The sequence below is a fragment of the Melospiza melodia genome, chromosome 2 (genome assembly GCF_035770615.1).
Source record: "Melospiza melodia melodia isolate bMelMel2 chromosome 2, bMelMel2.pri, whole genome shotgun sequence".
Lineage (NCBI taxonomy): Eukaryota > Metazoa > Chordata > Aves > Passeriformes > Passerellidae > Melospiza > Melospiza melodia.
The window spans coordinates 125,794,264-125,810,315 of NC_086195.1; the positions used below are offsets into that span (position 1 = coordinate 125,794,264).

Consider the following 16,052-nt stretch of genomic DNA (forward strand, 5'->3'; position numbering starts at 1 on the left):
AGAAACCCCTGAAACCCTAAACAGGCAACAGATACAGCCTTCATCCTTCACACACTGCAACAAAACCAACAATGATTTTAAAAAATTGCTCTTGACATCCAACACAGCATCGAAGCTGTAATAACTTAGTATCTTCCCACGGAGCACCAGAAAGGAGGGTGAAGCCCGCTGACAAATCAGTAGATCTGGTAATTTGAACTGCAGAAGCCGTGGTGGGTTGGAGATCCCAACCATCACCAAGGTTTGCTCTCAGCTCATTGTTCAGAGCTCCCAGGAAAAAGAAATTAACTGAAGGGCTAAACATATAAAAAAATCAACTAAAGTTAGCTTCAGCCTGCTATGAGATCATCTGCAGTCCTAAGGACTGGGAAGTCTATTTCTGTTTTGTTTACAAGTGAAAACTGGAAAGCACTACAAGTGCCCTCAGCCTGAAAACCAGTAAACTGGGAAGTATCTTTTTGTTGGGACTGAAGTTAAACTGAAACAAAATTTTCTGAAGATGTAGAGATTTTCAGTCATTAAAAAATCCCTAAAGATTACAAGAGAATAATTTAGTATCTTACTAACAAGCTACTGTTTGCAGTCTCTGAAGTTATGCACTAGAAAATCAACATCCTTACAACAAAAATATAATTTCTTCCACAGTTTTCCAGCCTTGCAATTCAATTTGTTAATAAAAAGTGGCATCAAATTATTCACTGAACCTTTAAACTAAACAGGAAAATATGCAAGGTGAATTTGGACTAAAGGACAAAGAACCTATAAAAGCAAGAAGTTTATCTGACAAAAACAAGACTGAATGAGTACATGTGCTGTGTGTATCAGATTTAACCCAAGAGGCACACTGCCCCACACTACTTCAAATAAGTATGGGGGGGAGAGAAGGGTGCTTTTGTGCCACAGAAATACCCCTTCTACCTTGCTCCTAAGTAATGAGCCCATTTTAAGAACACTACCTGAAAAAGGGCTGAAAGAAGAGCAAAAAGGGTAGAGATACATGAAAATAGAGGTATGTGCTATAAGGCTGATTCTCAAGACAGAAATTTTCAGCTGTTAACAGCAGATCAAACCCATAGAGCATGGAGGCACAGGACTGGGATTGACAAAGAGATCCAGGCGCCAAAGATACACAAATGGTTAAAGAATGGGAGTAAGAATGGGACAGTCTGAAAATGAGACAATTTTGGGACTGGCTGGAAAGACACAGAAAATGAGCTAGAAAATCAGATGGAAGATGGCAGAATTAGGAGTTGAGGTAGAGAAACTGTGAGTCACTGAAAAAGTACAGGCAAAACAACTGATGAGAACCTAAGAGAGCTTTCATGGAACAATGAGATCAAATCCTGTGAGAGGCAGGGAAGAACATGGGAAGTGGGAAAATGAACACAACCTAAACTACAGCTGAAAGGGGAAATAAGCTGGAACTCGGACAGAGAAGTTCTAAATAAATTAGGAAAGAAGTAAAGACAGCAGAATCAGAAAATGGAGGAATTGTGAAAGAAAAGCATTTCCACCCAGAGCCTGTCAGGGCATTTGGTGCTGTTGGGTTGATGGTTGGACTTCTTGATCTTGGAGGTCTTTTCCAACCATAACAGTTCCACAATCCCATGACCAGGATGAAGCCTCTGCTGTCTACAGGCATTTGCAAAGCCAATGCAAACAAACACCCATCTTGTGCAAAACTGCAACTAACTCCATCCATGATGATCCCCCAGTCACTTTAAAGGCAACATGTCCAAAGGCTCCATGACATGCCATTTTACCATGGGCTACTTTACTGACAATGCAGGGTTCCTTTTTTTGTTTGCATTATTTCAATATCAGGAAGCAACAGAAAATAAGCAAAGTTACAAAGTGGAACTGGAATAAAGCTTATAATCAGAAATAAACAACCTTATTTTAAGACTGCTTAAACAACCTTTATTCTTCTTTCATCCCTATCCATATGCAAATGTCATTTATAAGAAGATGATAATGAACAACTTTCCCCATTGGTTTCTCATCTCATGCAGGGACCACAGCAAACGTGCTCTAGGAATGAAATATTATGCAACTACAAAAGATTATTATGAGACATCCATTTCATTTTTTTTTTTTTGCAAAAATTAAAGGGCAATCAAGATATTAAGTATAGGAATATTGTAGAAAAGGGTAAAAAGTTCTTAAATTTAAAACATTTGGATTTCATTTGAAAATGAAGCCAGTGAGAACTATTCTTTACTGTATAAATTGCATAAAAACATTTGAAGTTGGGCTACAGGAGTTTGATTGTTCAAAATTCTCAGATGTGTTGTTTTACTGTGTTTTACTAGCCTTTTTCTGGAACAGAGATAATCACATCACTTCCTCAGATCATGGCAGTATCTTCAAGATTAATGTGTCTGCCAACCACTCAGCAATGAGCTGCACCACAGAAATGAGCTTTCCAAAGAGTATTTTTGAATTTTACCTTAACTATCAAGGCACAGCCAAAGCACTAAAACAAAGGTCTGGATACCACACAATTGTGAGGGCAAAAAGCTAAATACAGGCGAGAAGTTCAGTCAAACATTGTCGATACAGGCTCTGCTGATACTGCAAGTGAGCTGGACACTGAGCAGTACACAAAATGACACCCAAGGTCTCCTTTATTGCAGAATATGTCAAAACCATTAGCTTCTTGGCTTTTCTTCCTGACAAGAGCAACACGTCCAAAATGCAGCAAAAATTAAATTAAGAACTCACTTAGAAGACCAGTCAAATGGTGGTCCTTTCCAGGCAGCCAACAGTTCAAAAACACCTCAAGAGTGAAAAGTCACTCCATGGTGTTGGTGTTGCTTCTCACAGTTATTCAATTGCTCAAGTGAACAACCCTTGCAAAATTTAAAGCTGATATCCCCAGCACTAACCATGAAGCTGTAAGAATGAAGCAGAATTGAATGTGAGACTCCTAGCAGTGAGTATGACATCAAAGCACTGCTTTTCCACTTTTACCACATAAATTAATAAGAAAATAAAATCATCATTAGTATCCTCCTGGACTAAATGACCACATGTGGAGGTACCAGCAGCAGCCACTTCCACAAGTACATCCTGCAACCACTCTAGGTTTGACCAAAAGAGCAGCCAAACCAAGACTTCAGAGCAGCTTCTTCATCAGCACCTGAACCACAGTCAAAATCAACAAATAACATTGCACAGGACCCTTCCAGAGCCATTTGCCTCACCAGCCTCCTTATCAGTGTATCACAAGGCTGGAGTGGCTCACGGTGCAACTTTCAACCAAGTCTGTGTAACCAATAATGCAATACTGGAACCCTCAGCAAATGTAATGTAACACAAGCCAGAAGCATTTCTGGGGAACACGGACCACTGTCCATCCTTAAAATCAAGTTGTCTCCTACCTGAGAACTGTTTCAATACAGACAACATTTAGCAAAGGTTGATCCATTCCTCTTCCCACTCCTAATTAGCCATAATAAATCTTCATTAATAGATAATCACTCAGTCAAATGCAACCATTAAAACAACTGATTCCCAGCATAACTTAACTTCTAAAATCTGCATTTTTGTTGAGCCTGTTGCCATCATAGTGTAGTTATTAAGTAAAATACTGCAACATACCTATATCAAGCCACTACCATTAACTGGCACATACAATTAATAAAGTTTAACACTTACAGGCTACAAGAAAATGCGTCATTTAGATAAATAAATTGGCAAGGTGACAGGCAACTTCTGAGCTGCTATTTCCTAATTTTATAATACAAAGCAACATAAGAAAACAACAGCTCTGACTGCATGCCTGGAATGTATAAAAGAGAGCTTAAAGATCACTTTCCTTTTGCCTTCTTTGAAAAGGCAAATTAAAAAAAATTAGCAATGTTCAAAATCCCAAACAGAGATGCCTTTTTAGATGACCTAATTTCGTAATATTATTTGATCACTAGTTTGCAAACTTCTGGACATGTTGGAACTCACTAAAGGCAAACAGAAGTAGATCAAGCTACTGAACTAAAATGATATCAAAGAAGGTGCATGACCACTTGAGATTCCTCAAAGACTTAACTTCTCTAGTCTGCCTCAACGAAATTTCCAGTACATAACCCAAAAATAAACATAAAAGGAAAAATGCATGCTGGTATTTTAAGAAAAGTCTGAAAAATGTTCTGAAGACTTCTCAATACTTTCTAGGGATTGAAAGTGCATCATGTAAAAAAGGTCAAAAATAAAGTGGTTTTCCTACTTCCACTGGGTTCTTGTTTTCATCCCAAACTCAAATTTTTTAGACTTGCTCAAGATTGATGTAGAAACATCACATGGAAGTTACTAAAAAGTACAACTTCTGTGGTGTTCTGGCAAAAAAAATAATACAAAAGCACAGATTGTGACTTTCCACAAAAACAGCAGCCCTATTAACCTAACTAGCAAAATTGTGTGAAGAAACCAGCTTGCTGTGGGTTTTTCTAAATTGTCTTTGAGCAAAATATTAGTAATACTGTGAAATAAATTCACTAGCTTAAGCTACATACCTGAATGTATACTGAATAGTTAACTGAAGTAAACCACCAGCATTAATTCCCACATCTGTACATCTCTTAAACAGTAATGTCAGATCAGGTAATGAACTTTTTGCACTTTTTATGGTGTGTCCTCATATTTCCACATCTTCACAGGGCTTTCTTTGCAAAACTGGATATATCTGCCATATCTACTACTCAGTAAGATTCATGCAAGTACCATAAAAACTAAAGAGACACAGTAATTTTTATACAAACTAGGGATCAAGAGAAAAATCCCTCATAAAATAATTCAAGCAGAAGATGACAGTAGAACATAATTTTTAAGAATAAATTTAAAAAATCTAATTTTAGAACAAGCAGTTCCAAAGCCAACACTACTGTCAGTTACCTATGAAACAGTAACTCAAGAACAATTCTCAAGAAAGGTATTTTAGTCTGTGAGAAATTCTGAAGGCTAACAGTGGTATGTTGGTTTCAAAAGTTTTTCAATGTTTTTTTTCAGCTTCAAGTTCTCTGTGCACAATTTATTTTTACATGGCTTGAAGCAGTCTGTCCACTAATGGTGGACAGAAACAATCACAAACGACACAACTAGATAAGAACATTTAATTTATATGACTCATAGGGGAACAGAAGGAACCATACTGATCCCTTTTGTCTAGCCCGTTTCTCCTCAATTTTCACTATAACACCGTGCATTAGACTATCCTCAATGACAGATCCAGTTCCTGCAAGTGGTTGTATTAAGAGTACAGAAATTTGGCAGAAAATAAACTCCACTATTCCTGCTTTTCTTCTCCTATGTAACACTGAGTCTTGGAGAAAAGATCCACAAGTTTGTCTTTCCCTATGGCTCCTTGAGAGGCCCCAACAGTTCAGCAGTGTCAGAAGTAACTGAGGGGAGAAACATGGTCACCACAAGTTGGATCTTCAGCCATTCTACAGAAGCTGGTCCTTTAATGGTGGAAGGCACATTAACCAATACTACTAAAAAAAGTATTTAACATCTTAATTTACAGATAATTCTCAGCAAATAACTGATTATAGCTGAATACAAAAGTGGCCAGAAAGCAGTGTGGAAGCAGGAAAAAAATTAATGCGTCAAATTTGCTTTCTTGCTACAGTAATTCCTTTTACTTCATTCAGTGCAGCATCCTGGCTAGTTTTAGGCATCCAAGGGGGGACAGGTGACCATTGCACACAGGGAACTGCTTTCCCCCCAGCTATTACCCCCATGAATCCAGTAAGGAGAACAAGCAGACTGAGGACCTTGGCTGCACATTTGGCTCCTTCAGCTCCTGCCTGGAAGGTGCCACATTTGTAAGTAGTGGAAGAGCTCACAGGAGATGAGACAAACTCAGAGCAACACTGATTAACCAGAAAGAGGAGTTCTGCCTAAGATGGAGTCTCTGGAGACTGCCCATATGCAATGACCAAGAAATTTCCCACACAGTGCAAATGTAGATGTAAAACTGTACCAAAACCTACTGACCTCAACTTGTCACCCAGACTCTGAAAAGCAATGCAATGATCCCACTCTCAAGATATCCAAGTCCCTGAGATACAGCAATTGCTGTTCTCCTGTCCACACCTATTTTTTCTTTTTTTTTTTCTTTTTTTTTTCTTTTTTTTTTTTTTTTTTATTGCACAAACAGTAAAGCCTTTCTAGGAACTAAGATGTCCTGAATTGAATGTGAAATACCACATCTGCCTAATTCTGTTAGAACTGCTTCTTAGCTGCACTGGTGCTCATAAACTCAAAAATGGCTGTGCTTATTGCTATTACCAGATCACACTTCTTTTTTTTGTCCTTTATCTTTACTGCACTTCAGATACCCTACCCAAAACATAAACTGATATACCCATGGATACTTTAACCTTCACAAGCCAGTATTTCTTTTTACATTACCACTTTTCAAGTTATCCAGCTACAACATTATGATTATGCACTTAAACTCCACCAGCAGGCTCTTAATTAAGGTGCTATGTATGAATGAATCCTTTTCCCCCCACCTCATAGCTTCCTGACTACTGCTGAGGAAATCAAAGTATTTTGCATAAAACCCCAAAATATAAATGAAAAAAAAAATTAAAATCAATGTTTTGCTTCTTATTTTCTCTTGATTGTATGCTCTGCAAAGCATTAGAGAGATACATTTTAAAGTAATACTTCCCAGAATTTAGAGACCTGGACCATATAGTTCATAAACATTATTTTGCTAGCTTATCTGATCACTACTTTTGCAATTCTTTAATACTTTATAAGGGATGCACACCTCAGCTGCAATCCAGGCTGGAGCACCCTGAACATGCCTGGCCATGGAAATGCCACCTGAAGTCCAGACTTAGGACTGTAGCAGCACAGCCCTTCCCACAGTTTAGCCACCTCAGCTCTGCTGAGAAAAAGGGAAGGAAGGGGCAGGAGCAATCATCAACTATGCCATCTTCTTCACCACTTCATCTCACAGTTAGAGCACTGGATGGGTGACATGGCAGAACCACAAGCCATTCATCACAGCAATATTTTCACATCAGAATGTTTAAATTTACAGCAACACGGGTTTTCAGAGACTCAGTGCCCAATAATTTAGTGATACTGTCTGTATCATGCTGAATTCCATTATTCTGCTTGAAAAAGAACTTGGACTTTGAACAAAAATATGGAAATATATCTCTTCCCTTCTGAAAATTAAAATAAGTGTTATACCAATTAACATCTCCCTGTTATAGCATTAAACCACAATTCATAGGGCCCATATTCAGACCTAGAAATTTAAAACTTCCCAACACTCACTACACATTTTAGGTGTCATGTAATGGTGGGTACAGTCTGCAAAAAGGTAAGCAGTTCATATTTCTTCCCTGAGGCAGGTTTGAAGTATATGTAGATGTTTTTAAGAACAGGTTAGACAATATTCAGTTAAGATTTCATACTCTTTCTAGCTACCCTGCTCCAGTGCTCAAGTACACTTAAAATTTTGCCTAAAACCTGACCTAGATTTTCATTTTTCCAAATTCAGTTGATTACTTCTTTAATAAATATATCGAAAACAATTTCTTTTTGGATCTGTAGCACCTTCTCTCATTTCTTAAGTTTACTATGAGGTTGGTTATTCCTTCCTTTCTTCCTTAATTACTCTCTTTCCTAGAATAAGCTAGATCTTTCAAAAATAAGGTTTGTTCTTAAACATCTCATTCTCACTTAGATCTAGCAGGACATTCATCTGTATTTCCAGGTGCTAGCAACTCTTCACTTAGGTGATCTCTCTCCCAAAAGCTAATATTAAAACAAATGCACTTTGGTATCTCAATTACTTTGAACTGTTTCAATTTCATCTCCTAGTCTAACACACTCCACTTTCGTTTTCTTCCCGCTTATATGGCCTATCATTCCCTGAACTCTGCTATCTCTCATGTACTTGGCCACCCTTATCTCTTGCAGGCAAGCTTTCAGTGACTACGTAGGTCTGCTTGCTTCTCCACACATTAAGATGTTTTTCAGCTGAACTGCTAGAATTCCCTACAGGATTATTTTTTAAACCAATCACTCTTTCATGGAAATCCCTGCTATTTGAGGGCTGCAATACTCCACCTTAGGCTGCAACCTGCTGTCTAACTCAGTGAGTTGTGTCACTCTTCTTTAGCTTGCATGCTGTTGTTTTTTAGGGGTTTTGGGTTTTTTTGAAAGGGGAGATATGGTCTAATTTGAATACAGACTAGTATATTATCTTATTTTCAATAAGAAAACATGAAAGCCCGTTACATTAGGTAAGAACAATGACTGACATCTTAAAGGCAGAATAAACTGGAATTTTTTTAATGAGTACTGGAAGAGGTGAAGAACAAACATGCTCCATGAGGCAGGTCACAGAATCGAAGCTGCCAACCTTAACGACAGCAGCAATGGAAATCTATGGTGAAAGTTCCCAAAGCTGATTTTTACAGACACTAACGAGCATCTTTTGGTAGACAGAGATAAACAATGAATGCATATGGAGAATGAACCATCTTCCCTCAAATGCCTGATGCCTTCCTGAACTCAAGAAAGGACACGTCAGTTGACAATGGTAGTCAAGACAGCCCTGCCATCTGAACAACACGTGCTGGGTTTTTTCCAATTCAATCCAAACCCAAGTTCTTTCAGTGTTCAATATGAAAGCACATAATGACAACGGCCCAAGTACTGTTATTAGCATTGGGAATTCTCAAGATTAATCACTCTGAAAAAATGGCAGCAGATCTGAAGCTGGTTTACGCTGTCTACAGGAAAACAGCCTAGGCTTGATGCACAGCGTAGATAAAGTTCCACATATTCATTAATGCCAGCTATTATAAAGCATGACCCCATTTGCTTTTGTTAATAAAAACATTTTATGCTCCCACATTGTATGTGCTGCAAATATACTTACATCTTTTGCCATGTTACCAAAGACTAAAAACCAGTCGTCTTAAAATCTTGATGGCTGCAGGACACAGGGACAATGCTATTTTCTGGAAAGCAGAAAGCAAAGACAGCACCAGCTATAAAAAATGAAAGGAGGGAAAGTTTTTACAATTGAAATTATTGAATACTACCAAGTACAATTTAGGTTTCTTTTTGAAAAAAGCCCACGTTTTTAAAAAGGGAAAAGTTTCCCATCATCACCTTTTCGTCCCTGGAGCCCCACGCTCACGTGTGGGGGGCACTCCTTTCCCGACGGCGGGGGAGAGCCGTGCCCGGGCAGAGCGAGCCCTTCCCCCGCCCGTGCCCGATCCCACGCGAGGCCGGTCCCTGTCCAGCTGCGCCCCTTCCAGCACCGAGCGCGGGCACGAGCACGGCCTCCTGCTCCTCCCCACCCCCATTTCCAGCAGCAGGCACAAGTAGGCCCCAGGGGCAGCTCCCCCCGGGGCCTTCCAGCCCCGCTTTTCTCCTCCTCCTCCTCGCCGGCGGACGGGCCGCGGCCGCACCGGGCGCCACAGACCGGCGGCCGCCCCTGCGCCCCGGGCACCCCGCGCCCGCCCGCGCCCCCCGACCGGGGCCTCACCGCCCAGGCAGAGCCCTGAGCCCCGCGCCGCCTCCCCCCGGCAGCGAGGGGCCGCGCTAATCGCCTCGGCGGCGGCGGGGGCGCGGGCAAGGGGGGACGCGCCCGGCGGCACCGCCAGCGGCCGCGGGGGGAAGGGGCGGCGGGCGGAGTGCGGGTCCGCGCCGTCCCCATCCCCATCGCGCCCGACCCGCCGCCGGCGGCGCCCCCGCCGCCGTCCCACGCAAGCCCCGGTGCTCCCATCCTCGGGCGCGGGCTGCCCGCACCTGAGCGGCCGAAGGCAGAGAGAGCCGGCTCCATCCCCCGCCGCCGCCCCGAGACAGGGACCCGGAGCGCGGAGCGGGAGCACCCCCCGCCCGCCGCCGCCGCGCTGCTGCCGCCGCTTCTGCTGCTGCCGCTGCGGAGGCGCCCGACTGCACATGTGCGGCGGCTGCGCGGGCCTGGCGGGAGGGGGCAGGGGCGGGGGGAGGCGGCGGGACACCGACATCGGCAGCCCGGGAACAGGGGAGGGAAGCGGGGAGGGAGGAGAGGGCACCGGCAGGGACCGCCTTCCCCCCCCGCGCTCCGGAGGAGGGGGTGCAGGCAGAAAAGGCGGCGGGGCAAGAGGGTCTCCCCCGGCGGGCTGTCACTTCCCAGCGCTCCTCTGCCCCCGCCGGCCGCCAGCCTGCCAGCCCGCGGGGCTCCCGGCCGGCCGCCCCCGCACGCCGTGGCCCCGCACACCTGCCCAGCGCCGCTGCCGCCGAGGGGCTGCCGGCGGGAATGGGGGCGATGCGGGTAAACGAGGGGGAAGAGCGAGCGCAGCGCTGTCCCCCCACCCTCACACGGACCCTGCGCGCGCGACCCCGCCACTCTTCCTCCGTCTCTTCTTTTTTTTTCTTTTTTTTTAATAAAATTAAAAAAAAAAAAAAAATTGAAACTTACACTTTTGTGCGTCCCCCTGACGCTGCGCGCTGACGTCACGGGCGCGGCGCGCCTCGCACGGGCACACGCGGAGCGGCCAAGCCAACCCGCCCGCCCGCCGCTCCAAGGCGCGGAGGGAGCCGGGCATGGAGCATGCGCGGGATTTTCGCGCCTTCTTCCGACTCCCCGCCCGCCCCGCGGTGCCGCGCGGTGCCCGCGGGCGCGGCCGCGCTGCCGGCGCGGAGCGGGACCCGGCCGGGCAGGGCCGTGCGGTTTCGTTGCCACAACATCCTGCTGCCAGCGCTTCCTCATCGCGCTCTGTCCGGCCGTTAGCCGAGCAAAGTTTCGCTTGCAGCGATCGTTGCTAAAATTAGGGATTTTGTGGTAATCCAAGCGAAAGTTTTCCTTCGGGCGGTTGCAGCTCTTAACCTTGCGCCCAAAACTAAAAAGCACCTCGGGGCGCTGCAGCCTCTGCGAGCAATGACGACCGCAGGAACAGAGCATGTTAGCGAGGGTTATGTGATGTAATTACATCGTTGTCCTGTAAGTTTTGGGGAAAAAACCCCAAAACCTGCAGCGTTGCTGGGGGGCTGCAAAGGCAGAGCCGTAATAGGGGGAATTGCGGGAGAGCAAGGAAAGCTCCAGAGTCGTGCGGCTCACAGGGTGGATGCAAGGCTGCCCGATGGGGAGGGAGGAAGCTACACACAGTTCTGCACGGTACAAGGTTGCTCATAACGCAACGAAGAGGGGAGCAGGAAGTAAAAGGCTCGTCCTTTCGCTAAATTCATGCTGCTTCCTGGGAACGAAGGCTAGCTGGGAATAGAACACACCACCGCAGAGCCGCTACTTTGCAGGAGCAGACAAACCCAGCAGAGAGGGTGCTGGAGGAGATGCTTTTCACGAGTCCACGAGATTCGCATTCATTTTTACATCTCTGTTGTTTGGTTTCTTTTTTATTTTTTAAGACGTTGAATTGTTGTGCTTTACAGTGATAATGAAACACTACGTTCATTTTCCTGATAAATAGCAATCCTTGGAGTTTTTTTATTAACAATGCCCCCCTCTTTCCCCTTCCCCCCCCCGCCCCCCGTGCTGCTCTAGGTTATAACCCCATTTCTTCATTCCTCTTGATTAAGCTTGAAGGCATTTGCCATCGAAGAAAGAAGGTGATAATGAAATTGTGTTTGTAACATTATAACTTTTTAGAAAGCAGCAAAAACTTTCACACACAAAACCCATAAACCAGCTGCAGGAAAAAAAAATGCTTCCTGGAAGACATCTCCAGTTGATAGTGCCGCTCTCCACCCTCCAGGTCATATATATTGTGCCTAAGGGTTCAAACCGTCTGTGTATCTCACGTCCCTACCCACCCACCTCCCGCTCTTTTGTTTTACATTAATTCCTGTAGGAAAAACACTTGCGAGTCAACAGAACAAGCACAAACAAGGAGTGTCCCAGTTTGCTAGAATTTATTTTGATACATACTAACTGCCCAAACACGCCCAACTCTTGGGTAGTGGGGTTTTTTTTTCCTTCAGCCGAGGGTTGTTCACAACTAATTTGAAGTGTTTGTACCAGTGAAAAAATTTTCAACACTTCTCTAATCTCTGAGCACACCTTTTGCAGGTATTTTTGAGCTTTAGGATTTCGTTTGTGATAGTAGTAGTGGCAGGCTATTCCACTTCAGAGTTTTCTGGGGAGTACCTCTCCCTTTTAAGGGTTCACAAAAAGCAGAACAGATCTTAACTTTAAACAGCACCAGCGCGGCAGGAGTGCATGACAGACGCGAGGAAATTGTCTCAAGAGGTCATGGAGTCTACAGGCAGAAAGCTTCCACAGATGCCAGAGGAAATGCCCGGGAACAGGGAGCCATGCAATCTGAACGCTGTGATCTGTGCAAACTCATGACTTAATTAAAGACCTCATGTCACCCGACCACCTTGTCAGCATCTGGCCTCGTCGGGAGGTACTATCTCCCAACTCTCAAATTTCCACTCTATTTCAGGAAATAAAAAATTCAGCTTGGTACCATAACTGAAAATTTTACTACTCTCTGATCGAGGTTTTTCCCACAAGGCAGGATCAGTTATCCCTAGGTCACTCTTGTCACAACGTTGTCCAGTTTGTTGTCTCCAGCCAGCAGAAGGTTTTCCCAGTCCCACTGTCTCCAAAGTGTCGGAAATCCCAAGCCGGCAGTGGTAATCACCCAGCAGAGGCGGTGGGAGAACCCAAGCAGCAAATCTCCTGGGCTGCTGAGTGAAGTATGTAGAGACATGCCTTGCCCTGTGCCCTTAGGGATTGAGTGGGCTGCACACCTCGGAGCTCTGAAGACATCTCCGTGTTCTCCCTTCTCCCTGCAGCAGCTGTGTTGGCTCCCTCGTTGTCAGGTCATCAACACAGGATGTCCGATACTTTGCTGCTCCTTACAAGCTATAGCATTTCCCACAAAATAGCAACGCTGTTAGTGTGGCTTGCCTCTTGTCATTCAGCGATCCCGTTTCCTCCACCTTTGGCATTGCCCACATGCTGGAACACTGCCAGGACTGGTTACTGAGCAGAACTATGGATTCCTTCCCTAGACAAACCCCAGGAGTGCTTTTGTGGTTAGACTGTTCCTGGGTTCGTTCCAACAGGCAAGACCACACTAGATTTCTCACCCTCTCCATCAAGCATCATCGTACAGCAATATTCTGTCATGCAAGGCACCCCCACATCTTCCTGCCTGCAAAGCTCAGGATGTCCAATCATAAAACAAGTGAAGTACAAGGCTTTGCGAGGATGTTTTCCCTCATATTTGAGAATGATAGGAAGTATAAATTCTTACAGCTATGTAGTGCCATGGATTCTGTCCACCATCTCCACATTCTTGAGCCATCCTAGACCTACATCAGTCACAATTTCAGGGAACCACCTCACAGCTCCCACAAATACCTTCCTACTGACAAACTGAAGCCACCTGCTCTGTATGATAAGCCACAAGTAGGGTGGTTGTGGATCCATACACACCAATCTGACTCCAGGGCCAGGGAAATGGCTCACAAAGCACAGCCCACACGGCCAGATTTCAAACTGCTTTGGTTCCTTTATCGTCACAGAATTATCAAGGATAGCAATTAAGGGGTAACACACAAGAACTCAAATTTTCAGAAAGCCATGCCAAATAAGCACAGCTAAATCCACCTACAAAATAAATAAAATCCCTCCCTTCAAAAAAAGCCCCTGAATATCAACCCCAAAATAGGTTAGCTGAATGAATTGCAATTCAAGCATAGAGCAGACCTGCCTTTTCACTCCCTTAAGTTCAGCTTGACCATAAGAATATCCTCTCATCACTTAATGAGGCTTCTGCTCTGTATCAGCTTTTCTGTATTAAAATGATATTTAACTGATCATTAATTAATGAATGAGATAGAACCACTGTCCAACAAGCTGGAACAAGAATTTCCAGAAAAGACAAATCAGTAGATTTTCCTTTCAGGGCTTCTGGAACTCTGCTTTAATTTTATCTGCCTGACACAGGAAGAGAATATTCCACAGTACAAGCATAAGGTTTCTGAAAAGCTGCAATTATATCTAAGTGGGCTGGTTATGCAATATTCTCCCCATTTTTCATACAGGAATGAGTGATCATTCACAAATAAGGTCTGTTTCTGTCCTAAGATCATATCATGAGAGTACCCCATTTGGACATGGAATTATGCATGGAGCCATTATTTGCATTTCACAAAATATTTACAGTATCTCAATATACCTCCAGATTTCTATGAGGCAATCTCAAATGTCTGATTGCAAACAAACTTACCATATGTCTGGTAAGATTACTAATTTGCACTTACATCTAATATTGAACCAGGCAATCCAAATCTGTGTCAACAAAGAGGCACAGAACACTGGTACTCACACTAACCTATTTATCTTCTCCCAGTTCTCCTAAAGCCTAGCCAAGTTGTCCTGGTTTTGGCCAGCGCAGAGTTTTTCACAGTAGGCATGAGAAGGTGGAACCTGGAGTGGTGTGGGCATGTGTACCTTGTTATTATAAACTATCCCACCTCACTGCCAGAGGCAGGGAAAAGGGGCTCCCTCTCTTAATTTCAGGACAAAACTGGTGGGGAACTGTTGTTGTCTGGGGCTCCTCCTTGTACAATTTTGTTATTAATATTGTTGCTGTTACTGTTTTTCTTATCTCATTGCTGTTTCCAGTAAATGGTGCTTATCTCAACTCACAATCTTTGCCTTTTGTGCTTCCAGCTGGGGGGAGAGGGGAAACAACTGACAGGGTAGTGGTGGTGAGAGCACTAAATTGGGGGATACCATTCCTAAACCATGACAAAGTTCATTTAGGAGAGGACTGAGAGAGATGAGGCAACCAGTAATGTATCTAGATGCTTGCTTTCCTTTTTTGAACATGGTACCAAATGAGCTTTTCACCCAAATCTTTTAAAAGATATTAAGGAAAATATTTTATTTCTCTTAGGAGACACAAGCCATCAGTATTTCCTAGTCTCTTTCCTGACTTTTAAAGAGTTTTCTAGAGAACTACAACTACCCACAGCAATTTATTTAGATAAAAGTTTGACTCATAACAGTTGCAATACGTCATATAATTGCTTCAAGGGCTAACTAAGTGACATAATGGAAACCATACAGAGGTCCCTACCATGACCTGTCATACATTTTTCCCTGTGAAACAGGTGGCAAACTATGTGTGAAATGAGCATCTTTCAAAGCCAAAATGAAGCATTTAGGAGAGATGCTTGTATTTCATGCAGAAACACAGAGCTAGGTGAGTGGACAGAGTGGATAGGACCGTTAAGAAACAAATTATTTCAGTAAGGTACCTGGAAAAGAGTAAAAGGTCTGAGCTAGTAGACTGTTAAATGGAACCATAAAACCTGAACTGCTCCTCTATTTTGAATAAAAATATTGAAATATAGCAAAAAGTCAGTTGAGTTTCTTTTCTGTTATAGAATAATTTTATTTAAAAATATTTATAGAGCAGCTTTTTGTTCTGCATTTGTCTGTTTTGTGACAACTTTTGAAACCATTTAAGGGGAGGTGGATTTGCCATACATTCCTTCAATCTTTATGAAGCATTAGTGCATAGAGGGAAAGCCCCAAATCCAGTGAGCAAGAACTCAAATATGATGATCCCTACCCTGTCCCACCAGCACATACACACTCCAGAGTAATCCAAGTGTCATCTAGACAAGCCTAGCAGATGTCAGAGAAAACACAGAAGAAACTGAGGCTGCTACAGGGCAAAAAGGTACAGAGCACAAAGATCCATCCAAAGCTTTGTGTTGCTACTTGGAGGACAACTTTCATTTTAATTGACAATTTAAACCTCATAGCATGCATTTTCCTAACCATTTTGTGGGTATCAATGTTACTTCAGATGACACTGCAGTACTGACCTGAAGTGTTAATGTATCTTAAATAGTATTGGTTTTAGCAGATGAACCTCAAGATGATTCTTAAATGCTTTGTCACAGAGTAGACTATAGCCTATGAGTAAGCTTTCTCTATGACACTTAAATAATGGGCTTTTACAAGACCTATCTCACTACATACAACATTTTAAAGAAAAACCACATTTAAGATCACATTCAAAACACTGTTTGCTAAAATA

The 16,052-nt window shown here is 43.4% G+C and overlaps 1 protein-coding gene across 5 annotated transcripts in view; it reads right to left on the reverse strand.

Moving 5' to 3' along the window:
- Positions 1–10,483, reverse strand: part of TFDP1 (transcription factor Dp-1) — a 36,795-nt gene extending 26,312 nt beyond the window's left edge. For 2 of the 5 annotated variants that reach the window (XM_063149898.1, XM_063149894.1), the window contains exons 1-2: positions 9,790–9,896; positions 8,912–8,993 (exon numbers count right to left, since the gene is read on the reverse strand). In XM_063149898.1, the coding sequence (XP_063005968.1) occupies positions 8,912–8,923 (12 nt within the window). In that variant the 5' untranslated portion in view covers positions 8,924–8,993; positions 9,790–9,896. Of the gene's footprint in view, positions 1–8,911; positions 9,024–9,147; positions 9,210–9,789; positions 9,897–10,444 lie in introns of those variants that run through there. The other 3 variants (XM_063149895.1, XM_063149896.1, XM_063149897.1) reach the window with 3 other exon arrangements.
- Positions 10,484–16,052: the final 5,569 nt, after the last annotated feature.